At 45.6% G+C, this 15,995-nt stretch overlaps 1 protein-coding gene across 3 annotated transcripts in view; it reads right to left on the bottom strand.

The window, feature by feature from the left end:
* The window catches only part of MCF2 (MCF.2 cell line derived transforming sequence), a 197,609-nt gene that overhangs the window by 95,721 nt on the left and 85,893 nt on the right, over window positions 1–15,995 (bottom strand). For all 3 annotated transcript variants that reach the window (XM_033946324.1, XM_033946325.1, XM_033946326.1), the window contains 2 exons: window positions 7,745–7,859; window positions 4,628–4,747 (listed from right to left, as the gene is read on the bottom strand). In XM_033946324.1, the coding sequence (XP_033802215.1) occupies window positions 4,628–4,747; window positions 7,745–7,859 (235 nt within the window). The remainder of the gene's footprint in view (window positions 1–4,627; window positions 4,748–7,744; window positions 7,860–15,995) is intronic.

Raw genomic sequence — 15,995 nt, 5'->3', positions numbered from 1 at the left:
GTTTTAATATTGTTTTATGTTTGTGTATTATTAAAGATTTAATATTTTATGTATGTTTATGTTTATAGACTCCTGAGGCAGGCCAGTTTGGCCGAAACATGTACATGTCGAGTCACTGAGTTTTTGAGCTATTTATGGATAAATAAAAGTTTATTTTTTTTAATCAAATTGTGCCCACCTTTTTGGGGGATATTTCCACTCCTAGCTTCACACCATGCTGGTTGTTATCATGACAGATAACATGCTATGCTAATGTGTAACAGGGCAGGAGAAGAGTCAGAGACTGCAGGCTAATGGCTTTTACCCATCTTAGTGTGGCTTTTATTCCCTCTTTAATTTCATTAGCACTCCCTGCACCAGCTTCACCCTTTACAAAAGTTAATCTAAGTACTGTCACTATTTTTCAAATGTTATTGGATTTCAGTAATACACTTATGTTACATAGCAAAGGCACACAATCTTTTTTGGAATTCAAAATTTTTCAGCTTTTGAAACAGTAGTCCGGAAGATTAGGGATCAGGAGCCTAGAAAAGGACTTGGGGGTTTTGGTGGATAAAACAATGAAGCCGGCGGCACAATGCGCGGCAGCCTCAAAGAAGGCGAACAGAATGTTGGGCATTATCAAAAAAGGTATCATGACCAGAACGAAGGAAGTTATCCTGCCACTGTATCGGGCGATGGTGCGCCCGCATCTGGAGTACTGCATCCAATACTGGTCGCCGTACCTTAAGAAGGATATGGCGATGCTTGAGAGGGTCCAGAAAAGAGCAACAAGGATGATAAAAGGCTCTTTTCCCTGGAAAAGTGGAGACTTTAGAGGGGACATGATAGAGACTTATAAGATCATGAAAGGCATAGAGAAGGTGGAGAGGGACAGATTCTTCAGACTAGCGGGGAAAACAAAAACAAGAGGGCATTCAGAAAAATTGAAAGGAGACAGATTCAGAACCAATGCTAGGAAGTTCTTCTTCACTCAGAGGGTGGTGGACACCTGGAATGCGCTTCCAGAGGAGGTGGTAGGACAGAGTACGATATTGGGTTTCAAAAAGGGATTGGATGATTTCCTGAAGGAGAAGGGGATTGAAGGGTATAGATAGAGGGTTACTATACATAATATTAAATGATTAGGGAATAAAAGGTTTAGGTAAAGGATCATTTACAGGTCATGGACCTGAAGGGCCACCGCGGGAGCGGACTGCTGGGCATGATGGACCCCTGGTCTCACCCAGCAGAGGCGATGCTTATGTTCTTAGTGAAAGTACTGCACAGCTTATCAATAGTAACTGTAAATATTCTTCATTTTTCTGCTTCTCACAGTTATTGAAAGGACAAGCCCAGTATCCTGTTTCCAAATGTGGCCAACCCAGGTCCCAAGTACCTGGCAGAAACCCAAATAGTAGCAACATTCCAGAGCTCGTATTGTGATGTCATAAAGCCTCAAAGCTTTTCAGCAGACTGCGTCCTAAAGGTTTTTATGTGGTTTGCCAAGTTTTAATATTATTTTAATATTAATAAAGTCCATTTCAGGAACATCATTTCTCCACATTGTTTTTTGTTTCTTCATAAAGCCTCATTCCACCAATACCTAAGAGCCAACCTCATCAGTGATGTCACAATGCCTTGATTGTCCTGTACTTAGCTCATATAAGAATTGCCTTATTGGGACATAAAGGTCCATCAAGCCAAAGTGCCGAGTTTTGAAAAGCCATCCGGACCCCCGGACATGTTCGGGGAAATCCGAACGGCTGGTGACCCTACTCTGGCGAGACCACATTTAGAATATTGTGTACTATTCTGGAGACCGCACCTTCAAAAAGATAAAAACAGTCACCTTCATCATAAAGCATATGGGGATAGACTTAAAGATCTCAAACAGGTATACTTTGGAAGAAAGGTGGGTGAGAAGATATGATAGAGATATTTAAATACCTTTGTGGCATAAATGCCCAGGAGGCGAGTTTCTTTCAAATGAAAAGGAAGCTCTGGAATGAGGGGGCATAGGATGAAGGTGAAAAACGATAGACTCAGAAGCAACCTGAGGAAATACTTCTTCATTGAAAAGGGTGGTGAATTTGTGGACCAACTTCCTGGGTGGAGGTGGTAGAGATGAAAACTGTGTCTGAATTCAAGAAAGCTTGGGCCACGTACATAGGATCTCTAAGGGAACGGAAAGGAGAGAAGCTGTCTTGGATGGGCAGACTGGACAGGCCATATGGTCTTTATCTGCCTTCATTTTTCTCTGTTTTATACCCCCTTTTTTCTAAACCAAGATAGCAGTTATTAGCGCAGGGAGCTGCACTGAATGCCTCGCGCTGCTCCCGACGCTCATAGGAACTCTATGAGCGTTGGGAGCAGCGCGGAGCATTCAGCGTGGCTCCCTGTGCTAAAAACCACTATCGTGGTTTAGTAAAAGTGGGGTGGGGTTAATGTTTCAGAGAAAGAGATATTACAGAGTAACATAGTAATATAGAAACATAGAAACTTAGAAATAGACGGCAGATAAGGGCCATGGCCCATCTAGTCTGCCTACCCCAATGACCCTCCCCTACCTTTCTCTGTGAATAGATCCCATTTGGCCTTAAAATCAGGCACGCTGCTGGCCTCAATCACCTGAAGTGGAAGACTATTCCAGCGATCAACCACCCTTTCAGTGAAAAAGAATTTCCTGGTGTCCCCGTGCAGTTTCCCGCCCCTGATGTAACACCATTTGGAAATGTTGCCCAAGTTCAGCTTGTACTCTATGCATTGCCGATGGCAGCTGAGTTCTTCAAATAAAGAGCTATTTTACAATGTCCAAATTGTGGAACTTGGACAACTATGTTCTAAAATGACCACAAAATGAATTTGCACATGGGCCATTTTAGAATCATCAATGACCTTTGCTCCCAGAGCTGAGACATTACCCCTTTTTTTTTTTTTTACTAGCTTCATTTTTCGGTAGGAATTATGGGAGAGACCTTCAAATTCACCTCAATGAAGTACTGTTCATCCAAGAACCTTTTCTTTCACTTTTGGTAGCAATACTCACCCTGTGCGTTTGCTCAGAAGGAGAATTTCTTGCCTCCGATTTAAAAATTCTGATGGTTTTATGGTATAACGTTGTTCTTCGTATGACTCTCTATATATGATACATCGAATATCCCGGACCCCTGAGGAAGGAGTTTTTCTCCGTAACACGGACCATGTTGGGTCCGTCCTCCATGTATTTGAGAGCCATTTTTATAGATTACAATTTTAATAAAGATTCCTGCACCTTGTACATTCCGTTCTGCAGTTTTTTTCTTGTTTTTGGAATCCAGGAACCTATCCATGACCTAGATATTCCAGGGAGCAGGTCTAACTATAAACATCCATGTTTGTGGACATGAATGCCAAGTATTAGCCTCTCCCTAGTGCCGCCCAAAACATGCCCAGAGCACACCCCTTGCCATATGGATATTCTGCAGGTTTAGACAACAGTAACATTATAAAACTGGCATTTGGACTCCATGTTCTATGGGCATCTCAAAAGCCAACAGAATTTCTAAAATAAGCACCATAGTAACATAGTAAATGACATGTGCTGTCCATCCAGTTTGCCTTGCAAGGTGGCCAGAGTCACGCCTGCCAGTCTGTGTGGGTTACACCCCTTTATGCCCTGTTTAAAAGAGTGAAGGTCATTTAATTTTTGTTTTGATTTCGTTCTCTTTCTAAATACTGATAATCTGCATTTATTCCATGTGTTTTGAATTTCTATCACTGTTTTTTTTTTTTCCCCTCAACTCCTTCACTGGCAGGGAATTCCTGGCATTCACCACACTTTTCGTGAAAAAAATATTTCCTTGAGTTACTCCTAAGTCTCCAATCCTGCAACCTCAATTGTTTTCTTCCAGTTCTACCGCTTCTCCATCTCTAGGGGAGGTAATAGAGCTAGGGTTACCATATGGCTCCAGAATAAGGAGGACGGATTGATACGTCCGGGTTTTACTTCCATTGCTTTCAATGGAAGCAAAATCCAGATGTCCCTATCTATCTTGCTTACGTCCATTGCTTTCAGTGGAAGTAAAACTCGGATGTCTCAATCCGTCCTCCTTTTTCTGGAGCCATGTGGTAACCCTAAATAGAGCAAAGATGGCCCTGGACATGTAGGCATGAAGAAAATATTAATGTCTCACTAGCTGGTATTTTTTCACAAAAAAAGTCAGTCTTACAGTATAAAAATTTTTCTCTACAAATATTGTAAAAAAAGAAAGAAAAAAAGCCCTTATCCTACTGAACTACCAACAAGTAATAGGTTTGTGACTAGATTTTTTTTTGTTTTGTTTTCTTATTAAGCCATCATGCTGATTGTGAGGTTGAGAGTAGAGAATTACACAGGGCCAAATTTTTCCCCGCCCCGTCCCCATGAGTTCTGTTGCTGTCCCTGTCCTGTTACTGTAAGCTTTGCCTTAACCACACAAGCCTCGAACGCTTATGTTTTTAAAGTGTTTGAGGCTTGTGCAGATGACAACGGAGCTTGCAAGAATGGAGCAGGGAAAGGAAAAGGACTTGCTGGGATGAGGCGGAAAAGTGAGTTCCCACGGGGATGGGGAAAAATTTGTCCCTGTGTCATTCTCTAGTTGAGAGGAACAGACTTCATGCAACTCACCTCAGACTTTTCATGTAAAGCATCCAAGGCCACTAGTGTTTGCTTTACTTGAGAAACGCTATCTCCGGTATCTGGCAATGCTGCTTGCTGCATCATTAAATGCTCAAAAGTGTTGTTCATCTAAATAATAAAATATACAGACATTAACATGATAGATTGTAATTTCAGAAGCATTTGTAGTGAAAGTATTTTAAGGCTTAGGTAACAGCCCCATACTTAAATCTGCTTGCTATGCAAATAAAAAGGATGTAATGGTTGTCTGGTCCTTATTTTCAGAAAACTCCTGCTTTGAAAATATGCCCCAATTAGTTGCCATGGATCTTTTCCAGATAAGCCCCGCCAAAAAGTTAACCCCCGCCACCCAAAAAAAATTATAAAAAAGAGGCGTGATCTGTAGAAAGTAAAGTAGGGGGGTCCCCCCCATGCCTCCCCCCCCGTCGGAGCCCTTAAAAAAATGGTCGACAGTTTATCCTATTTTTTTATAATGTTAAGTTTCATATTCTCTTTTTTATAATCTTTTTTGATAATGTTAAGTTTCATATCCTCTTTTTTATAATCTTTTTTGGGTGCTCCAATGGGGGGGCGTGAGGGAGGAACCCCCCCCCCCACTTTACTTTATACACATCGTGCCGCGTTGTGGGGCCGTTGTGCTGAGAACTTCACTGGTTAAGGTTGCGTGCGCTGGCAAAAGGTGGTGGGGCTTAACTTTCGGCGCATCCACTTTTTCCATTAGTGGCGGGGTTTATCTGGAAAAGATCCGTTGCCTAAGCTGGGGGATGATTATTGCCCTCCCTCTCTGCAGGTAAAAATACCCATGCTGAAGAGAGGCAGGGTCCAAGATGGGGAGAGAGCAGAACCAGCCGTTAACACATAGGAGTTTCATTTTGAAATATGTGTGTGGTATATAGGCCATGGACTTTGCTCCTGCTGCAAACCAGGTACAACGTTCTCGAGTAGAAATATACCATGTTCAGTATCTTGGAATGTATCTCATCTAGCACCAAAGCTTTGTCTACTTTCACCTTTACAAACTGTTCATAAAGGCCTATTTCCATGAATGGCGTGATATCTACGCCATTCTCATATCTACTTTTGTTTATCATCCGCTGACTTTCTTTGGGATTTTCTTCAATGAACACTGAACAGAAATATTTGTTCAGCATTTATGATTTTTTTTTTCTTATCACTCTCCACACATCTGTAGCAGTATGTGTGTATTGAGGGGGGGGGAGGAAAATGTCAAGAGAGAGAATGGCAAGAGAGAGAGAATACAGAGAGAGAGAATGCCGAGACAGAGAGAGAATGCCGAGAGAAAATGCCGAGAAAGAGAGAGAGAGAAAATGGCGAGAGAGAGAGAATACAGAGAGAGAAAGCATGCCAAGACAGAGAGAGAATGCCGAGAGAGAGCAAGAGAGAGAGAGAGAATGCCAAGAGAATGGCCAGAGAGAGAGAGAGAGAATGGCACGAGAGAAAGAATGGTGAGAGAGAAAGAGAGAATGGCACGAGAGAAAGAATGGCGAGAGAGAGAGAATAGCGAGAGAGAGAATGGCAAGAGAGAAAATGGCAAGAAAGAAAATGGTGAGATAAAGAGAATGGCGAGAGAGACAGAATGGCGAGAGACAGAATACAGTGAGAGAGAGAGAGAGAATGGTGAGAGAGAGAGAGAATGGTGAGAGAGAAAATAAGAATGGCGAGAGAGAGAGAGGGAGAATCCAGAGAGAGAGAGAATGGTGAGAGAGAGAGAATGGCGAGCGAAAGAGAGAATGCAAACAAAGAGAGAGAGAATGGCTTGAGAGAGAGAGAGAGCGAGAATGGCGAGACACAGAGAATGCTGAGAGAGAATGTGTGTTTTTGGCAGACGGTGTATGAGTATTCTTCCTTCCACATACACTCTCTCGTGCATCCTTGCATTTTCTTCTTCAAACTCTTCTCTTCAATTATCCCTCTATCTTGTACTCTTACCTGCTACCACTCTACTTTTTCCTTCTTTTCTTTTTTTTTACTTACACCCCCCCCCCCTGTTGTTTTACAAAGCCACGCTAGTGGCTGCTGCTGCAGTAACTGCCCTGAAACTCATAGGGATTTAAAGGGCTTTGGGGCTTTTGCCACGCAGCAGCTGCCAGCATGGCTTTGTAAATGAGGGTTTTATTTCCTCCTGCACCCACCCTTCAATCCTTCCCTCCCTTCGCTCTGCATTTTCTATCTCCTTGTACTCACTGTTCACTCTCCTTTACACACCATTTTATTTCTTTTTTTTTTTGTTGCTTGTTTTATTTCTAAATATTTGATATACCACATCACAAGGGGCATTTTCGATAGGACGTCTGTCTAATTTGGCCGTTTTAGAAAAAACATCCAGAAATCCAATAGAGAAAATGTTCATTTTCAAAATAGCTAGATATCTATCTTTTATTTTTGAAAATTACCTATGTACACATTTTGGTCCTTAGTATATTTATCTTTTTTGGCATTTTTAAAAATAAAAACATTTACATGAAAAACGTACAAAAGCAAGTTTTGCAGACGTACATTCCTGCCAGCTCAGCTGATGAGGATTCCCCTGCCAGGATCAACTAAACTGGCAAGGGGATTTATCTCTCCCTCCCTCCCTCCCTCCCTCCCAGGCACCGATCCCCTCCAGTACACCTCCAAACTAACCAAATAAAAAGAGCCACCAAGCCCTACACCCCTCCTCCCCAACATCCTCCCCTGACATCCCTGGATCCCCGACATCCCCCAACATTACTGGACCCCCTGATATCCCTGGACCCCCCCCCCAGCATTCCCCCACATTCCCGGACCCCCCCTGACATCCCCCAACACCCCCGTACCTTTGGATGATAAATCAGCAGGAGGGAAGCCCACTTCCTCCTGTCTATAGGGTCACATGCTTAGAATGACAGACCTTCCTCCTCCCAATGCATCTTGGGGTATAGTGGGAGGGGCCTAAGGCCCTTATCGGCTCTGACTGAACATTTCAATTTCTATATCAGAATTCTAAGTGAAACTAAGTTTAAGAGCAGTATTCTTCTATTCTATTTAAGAGTATTTAAGAGCAGCAACCTTCTATTCTCTTTATATGTGGTGAATAACTGATAGAAATTGCAGCTATCCTACCTCTTGAAAATTCTGTTCAAACTTTATAAGTTCAAGGTATTGTTCCATTTTCAGTTGATGTTTTTCCCAGAATCCATCAAATGCTATTTCCATCTCATGTAACTGAGATAGCAATCTAGAAAAAAGAATAAGCAAACGTGTTATGCGGAGATCAAAATACAATACTGGTCTCTTCGCTGTGTAAGAATAAAACAAAAAAGGCTAATATCTGCAATACACAATAAGGCAAAAACCATGCAGCGGTGGAGAACACACAAGATAGTAAAATAGGACATGGGCATATAAGAAGACCATAAGAATAGCTCTACTGGATCAGCCCAGAAGCCCGTCTTTACGGTGGACAATCCAGGTCACCAGTGCTGGGCAAAAACCCAACTAGTAGCAACACTCCATGCCAACAATCCAGGGCAAGCAGTGGCTTCCCCCACGTCTGTATCAATAATAGACTATAGACTTTTCCTGCAGGAAATTGTCCAAACCTTTCTTAAAACCAGCTACGTTAACCACTCTTATGGAAAACAGAAAATACTGGCTGCATTTACAAAGGTTTATAACCAGCCCTGGGCACCAGTTAGAGAATTGAGGGGGGGGGGAATTAGGTATCTGTCCTTCAGGGCAGACACGATTCTATTTAGGACGCTGGTACATGATTCTCAACCGCTTCTTAGGCGGCCACCGAGACCAACGTCCTATACAGAATCAGCCCCTAATAGTATGGGTAAAATAGGTTCACGGAAGTTTCGCCCCCCACATTTCGCCCCCAGCAATTCGCCCCTCACATTTCGCCCCCCACATTTCGCCCCCAGACACATTTCGCCCCCACACATTTCGCCCCCACACATTTCGCCCCCCGGATGTTTTGCCCCCACACATTTCGCCCCCGCACATTTCGCCCCCGCACATTTCGCCCCTGCATTCAACTAATATTTATACTTTGTTTAAAAACCAAAGTCCAACACCGAAGCCCTGCTGCCGGCCCTCAAAACATGCTGCTCTTGACGAGTGCCGTCTTGGGGATGCCGGGTCTCTGCAGCGAGGACAGCACGCTGGCAAAGGGGCCTCCCAGCGAGTCCGGGATGGATGTGATGCTGGCCCCGGGGCCCCCGGCCCAACCCTAGCTGCCACCGCCGCCAGCTCCTACTGCTGCCACAGCCGCTGCCGTCAAGCCGCCTGGTCCCGGAGCTACCTTGACCTGCTCGATCCACACTACTCCAGGTCCAACCTCTCTCCCTTCATCTCGCTCTCTTCACAGCCCGTCATGCCTTTCCCTCCAGCACCGGTCCAATGTCATTGCCAGGCTGGGGAATCTGCCGGCCTCAGCGATTCGGGAGTGCTGTGCGTGGCTCCTTCTCCTGCTTTTAGCCTGCCGTAGTCTGTCTCCAGTGACGCGCAACTTCCTGTTTCCACCCAGGTGGACCTTGGCAGACGGAGGGCAGGAGTGAGAGCCACGAACAGCATTGCTGAGTTGCTGCCGAGGCCGGCTTTGCGGCATCGGACTGGCGCAGAGGGGAGGACACGCTGGGCTCAAAGGGGAAGATTGGGAACGTTGCCGCATAGACGGAGGGCAGGAGTGAGAGCCACGAACAGCATTGTGCGGGGTGGAATAAAAGTCATCCTGAAAAAATACTTAGGTGGGTATTTGTCATGAAAGAACAAATGCATTAAAAAAAAGCCCCATGGTGGAGGGGGGGGGAGGAGGAGAGAGAGGTGGAAGGAGCCGAGACAGGCTCAGGGGCGAAATGTGCAGTACACATAATCCAACGCTCAGGGGCGAAATGTGCGGGGGCGAAATGTGCGGGGGCGAAATGTGTGGGGGCGAAATGTGCGGGGGCGAAATGTGCGGGGGCGAAATGTGTGGGGGCGAAACATCCGGGGGGCGAAATGTGCGGGGGCGAAATGTGAGGGGCGAATTGCTGGGGGCGAAATGTGGGGGGCGAACCTTCCGGATCCCGGTAAAATAGCGTATCTGAAAGAGAGAAATATAAATTACATTGATCCATATGTTGAGAAATGAGGTAGATCAAGCACTAATAAGCCATAAACCATAAAATGAGTGCAGGATAAGGCTGCCGTTACCACAGCACTAGATCTGGCTAAAAGGTACCGGGCCCTGAAAAAAATCAGCTATACGCATTGAAAATACTTGATATTGCGTTTAAATCAAAATCTCAATCTCAATCTCAATAAACGCCTGCCCCACTTTTCTTTACCTCCATACCATGCTCCACTGACTGACTAACTTACTGTACTATTATCCATTGTTTTTTTCTTTTCCATAAGGCCATCACACAGAGCATGTTCAAAGCACATGGCGGTGGGACTAGCATTTCTTGATCCTGCTCTGGCAATGCATGTGATCATCAACAGGAAGTGGTGGCCCAAAATATTTCATGTGCTTGCACTGCTATTCGTAAGGAAGAGAAGGAAGAGCTCCTGGCAGCGTCATAACATTATAACCCCTGTGGGCCAGGTTCTATAAAGGACGCCTATGTTAGGCCTAGCGATGCCTAAATCTGTGTCTAAATCAGCTTAAACAAGCTCATAATTGGAAAAATAAGTGGCTGATAGGCACCAATCTGATTCTATAAATGACAGGCGCTTAAAGTATCAGAAAAATAAAGGGGTGGTAAACAACAAAAGTCAAATCAAAAATTCAAGGGATGGAAAGTAGAGAGCTGCACGGGAACGGGGACGACGGGAATCCCGCGGGTTCCCCCTTTGGGTCACGGGGATCCCGTGGGGACGCCCCCTAGGGTCGTGGGAATCCCATGGGGATGCCCCCTAGGGTCACGGGGATCCCGTGGGGACGCCTCCGCGGGGCTGGATGTACTAAGTCGCGCGGCTTTTCTCCCTACCTGCTCTGCTTGCAGCACAGAGCCGAACGGAAGTCTTCCCGACGTCAGCACTGACGTCGGAGAGGAGGGAGGGCTTAAACAAAGCCTTCCCTCCCTCCGACGTCAGCGCTGACGTCGGGAAGACTTCCGTTCGGCTCTGTGCTGCAGGCAGGGTAGGTAAGGAGGAGTAGCCTCGCGGCTCCAGTGACTATCAAGGGAGGGGGGCGGTCTGCCCCGCCCCGGGTGCAGCACAGCCGGCCAGGTCCCCTTACTTTTGTGGCGCTTTCCCGACCGACCGACAACAGCTCTGGTCAGACAAACCTCCCTGCCCTTAACCGCAAATCTAAATTACCTTCTTACAGCAGCTGTAAGAAGGAAATTTAGATTTGCGGTTAAGGGCAGGGAGGTTTGTCAGACCGGGGCTATTGTCGGTCGGTCGGTCGGGAAAGCGCCACAAAAGTAAGGGGACCTGGCCAGCTGTGCTGTACCCGGGGGCGGGAGAGGAGGGGGGAGAAGGACGCTGAAAGCACTGGGGAAGACAAAGGGGTGGAGAAGGACACTGAAAGGCCATGGGGAAGAGGGGTGGAGGGGGAAGACACTGAAAGCATTTGTGGAAGACAGAAGGGGGAGAAGGACGCTGACAGGACATGGGGAAGACAGAGGAGGAGAAGGACGCTGACAGGACATGGGGAAGATGGGGGGGAGAAGGACGCTGAAAGGAAATGGGGAAGAGAGAGTGGGGAGAAGACGCTGGCAGGGAAGAAGGCAGAGATGCCAGATTATGGGGGGAGCGGAGGGAAGAAGATGGGTGCCAGACCAATTTGGAAGGGGGGAGAAAGGGAGAGGCACAGTAACAGAGCAAATGGAAGACGCAGAAGGAAGAGAGACAGTGGATGGAAGGAACTGAATGAGAACATGAGGAAAGCAGAAACCAGGCAACAAAGGTAGGAAAAGAATTCTATTTCTTTTTTTTTTTTTGCTTCAGGATAAAGTAGTATATTAGTTGTGTTGATAAAAATTTATAAACAAAAGAGGCTCTGGTAGAAACCCGTTTACAAAGTATGTATTCTTCCCAATTAATATTTCCAAATTAATAAAGTCTTTTTGCTTATTTGTAAATGGGTTTCTACCAGAGCCTTTAATTCAGTAGCATAATTAAATGAAATAACTATTTCTGAAGTTTATAGGGACGGGCGGGGACGGAGGGGATTCCTCACGGGGACGGGCGGGGACGGAGGGGATTCCTCGCGGGGACGGGTGGGGACGGAGGGATTCCTCACGGGGACGGGTGGGATTCCTCACGGGGACGGGTGGGGACGGGTGAGACTTTGGCGGGGACGGGTGAGATTTCTGTCCCCACGCAACTCTCTAGTGGAAAGGCCACAAATAACCAGGATGAGAGCAGGAGTTCAAAATGAAGTCACTTTATTTAAAAAAAAAAACCCAACAACAACTATATAACAAATGGAGCAGCAAAATGCAGATGAATGGATGCACTAAGGTAGGGTTACCAGATGTCCGGGAAAACTAGGCCCTGTCCTCTTTTTAGAGGGCTCCCGGACGGACTTTCCAAAACCCGACATTTATCCAGGTTTTGGAAAGCCCCACCGAGCGCCAACCATGTCGGCAGGGCCTCTGAGCATGCGCAGATGATATCATACACATCTGCGCATGCTCCAGGCCCTCCAGACCCAGCAGGAGCTTGTCAGGAAGAAGAGAGGCGGATTTGTGGGGGTGGGGCTGAGGTTGAAATGGGACGGGACTGGAGGATGAACTGGGCATGACTGGAAGCAGAACAGTGTGGGGCTGGAGGCAGAAACGGGGCAGGGTCATGGGTCCAGCGTTTCCTGGAGAAAAATATGGTAACCCTATTCTAAGGACTCCTAATTATTTGTGGCCTTTCCACCCCTTGCATTTTCGAGGCAACTAATGCATGGCACCTAGCAGTGCCCAACGCCAAAATGGGCATGTTTGGGGATGGAGACAGAGATAAGCACCATTAGGCACGATTCTGAAAAGAACTTAGGTGACTGCAATGCAGGCCAGTAAAAACCTGGTCTACATTACCGGCATCTAAGCTTGCGACAGGCACCGTAAGGCAACGATTCTTTAAATGGTGCCTAAGCATGATTGACACCTGGATGGCGCCATTTAGAGAATCTGGCCCCATGTACCTTTCCTGCCTAGGCATCTTGTCATAAAATTATTCTCTAAGAGGGCAAAACCTAACAAAAAGGGCTTTTTGATTACTGCCAATCCTGTACCACGGTCAGAATGACACGGTGACAAAATTCATCACCGTTCCCGTCCCCGCGGATAACCGCAGGAAACCATCTTCATGTCATTCTTTAAGGAGAGAGGGAAGAATCAGAGTATGAATGGCCACAACCACTGACCCTCAAGCTTTGCGTTGAAGAATGCTGGTGTAGAAGGACTGAGGTTGAAACAGACACTACAGAATGACAGTCTCTGGTATCCAGAGCAGATATTGTGATGTCATAATGCCTCATTCCACCAGTGCCTAAGAGCCAATCACATCAGTGATGTCACAATGGCTTCATTATCCTTGGCTCACATAAGAATCAGAGTATGAATGGCCACAACCACTGACCCACAAGCTTTGCTTTGAAGAATGCTGGTGTAGAAGGACTGAGGCTGAAATAGACACTAGAAAATGACATGGGATTATTTCCCGCGGTTATTCGCAGGGACGGGAACGGTGATGAATTTTGTCAACGTGTCATTCTCTACCACAGTGCATATACTTGTATCCAAAACCCTCATTCTATAAAGTGGCAAGCATAATTTTATGCTTGGCATGAAAACTTACACATGCATTTGACAGAATACCTGCAATTAGCACTAACAGCCATTACTGGTGATAATTGAGTTAACTGACACAGATTTGCACTAATTTGTAGTTATATACCTAACTGTACTTAGCTGGTAATCTATAATCTTAGCACGCAAATTCTATACAACTGGAAGGGAGTGTGGTTATGGGAAGGGGCATGGGCGGGTCAGGGATATGCCTAGAATGTTCAAATTATAGACCGCCAGAGGTTGTGCAGACAAATATTTACACCAGCCACTGATACATCTAAATATTGGCATGTTATTGTAAGTACTCATGCCTAAAATCAGATGCATATCTGCAGACTTATGCTAGTATTCTATTAATCCACTTCAGCAGGGACAAAGTAACTAGGAGTCAGAGTAACTAGGAGTCAGAGTAACTAGGAGTCAGAGTAACTAGGAGTCAGAGTAACTAGGAGTCAGAGTAACTAGGAGTCAGTGGTTGCACGGAATTCTTTCATCTTTTTGAATGATCCTTTTTTGAATCTCTCATGGTTGTTACTCCTTAGCAGAACTAAATCAGTCAGACGGGGGTCTCCTGAAGTAGACACCGAAACGGGGCCGCGTCGGGACCCTGATAAGTATTTTTTGACAACTAGCTAAGTGCATGTAGAGTTTCCAGTGCCAACCTGAATGCAAAAAGTTTATTGTTTTGAATGTATGCAGTAAGCTATTAAGAGATATACACACATTTACAACACTTTATACCTTTGAGTTGGACTCGCTTTTAACATTTATGCAGCAATGATTGGAAGATAAACTCTTTCCCTAAGAGGGGGTTACCTCTCCCTCTTCAGAGTTTTATTTCTCTGAGCTAAGTTTTTGTATAGCGGGTCCTCCTCCTGGGTTATGTTAAGTTACTGAGTCAGTCTGTTCTTTTTCACAGTATTCTATTAATGGCAATTATACACATAATTTTTAAAAGCATTTCTATGCCAAGACAGGGAGCCAACCCTGAAGTAACTGAAATGGTAATTGTAAAAGCCCATTTCTCAACTGTCTAATGCTACGCCTGGAACGTAATGTAACTATGTACAGTAAAACCTTGATTTGCGAGCATCATTCCTTCCAAAAACATGCTTGTAATCCAAAACACTCGTATATCAAAGCAAATTTCCCTATAAGAAATAACCCAAAAGCTTTAATACAAAATACTGTATGTACTCGTATTGCAAGACCTCGCTCGTTTAGAACAGTCACTACACTCCCGCAGCATCAGAGAGAGAACCATTGGCTCAGTTGTGATGATGTGATGCATGTACTCGTATACTGTATGTACTCATATTGCAAGACTTTGCTTGTTTAGAACCGTCACTACGCTCTTGCATCGTCAGAAAGAGAGGGACCATCGGCTCAGTTGTGATGTGTGTATACTGTATGCATTTGTATTGCAAGACCTTATTTGTATATCAAGTATTCGCGGTGGATGCGTTCTGGCAATAGGCGCGAATATGAAAAAACCGCGAATAACTTTTTTTAATTTGCGGTTTTGGGGAAAGTGACATCATTTTTTCTATTGAAACCGCGAATAACGTATCAACTGTTATTCGCGGTTTTTGAGGAAGAGGAGACGGCATCGGATGCAGGAGCGGAGGGAGTCTCCAAGGCAGATGCTGGTGCTATGGTTGGAACCGGCACTACTTTGGGTTTCAGCCTGCTCGCTTCCAAGTGCCGGTCTCATTGTGTGGCGAGCCGCGAGAAGAGCAAGAGTTAGAGGCTCTGGGCTGGCACTAGGACACATGTGTTTGTGTCCACTCCTTCACCCTGCCGGCATGCACCGCAGCTTCTCCTCTGCTATGAGCCTTGGCTACATGGTGGACTTTGCGGGTTGGCACTCTGGCCCCTTCTCCTTCTAGCTCTGGGAATGTACCGTGCCCTGCTTCCCTTGTTTCTTCCTTGATTGCCTTCTGGCTCCTTTTCTCTGTCCACCGTCTTGTGGCATACATACAGCCTGTGCTACCCCTGTGATAGTGAGTGGGCAGCAGGGTTAGGCCAGCAGCAGTTGCTTTTGGTGAGAACAGGCTGGACCTTGCCCTGCAAGAGATTCCATTGGCGTTAAAATAAAATCTCTACGTGGCAAAATCGAGGACAGTAAAATGATGACGTTTTTTTTTTGGGGGGGCGGACTCAGTGGCCGAAAAATCACGAATAAACAAAACCGTAGATACGGAAACCGCGAATACGGAGGGAGAAGTGTACTTGCAATCCAAGGTTTTACTGAATTTGTAACTATGACCTAACTGTATTAATAACTGTACTAGCAACTCTATTGAATGTCCGTGTCAAACTGTCCATTGTAACATCCTGGGTAACCGACCCAACCTCTTGTAATATAATTCAACCTTGAACCGATCAGGTAAAGGCAGAATAGAAAACCTGCTTAATCTAACATACAGCGGCGTAGCGAGGGTGAGAGGAGCCCGAGGCAGAGGCGCCCCTTTCCCATCTCGGCTCCCTCGCTTCCCCCCTGCCGCGTGCGTGCCCCTCCTTCCCTTCATCCGTACCTCTAGTTGTTCACCGCTGTGAGCAACAGCTTCAATGTGCTCCTCATGATCCCAGCA

Source organism: Geotrypetes seraphini, chromosome 5, assembly GCF_902459505.1.
Source record: "Geotrypetes seraphini chromosome 5, aGeoSer1.1, whole genome shotgun sequence".
Classification (NCBI taxonomy): domain Eukaryota; kingdom Metazoa; phylum Chordata; class Amphibia; order Gymnophiona; family Dermophiidae; genus Geotrypetes; species Geotrypetes seraphini.
The sequence above is the reverse complement of the archived record's forward strand: the minus strand, read 5'-3'. Positions and strand labels throughout refer to the sequence as shown.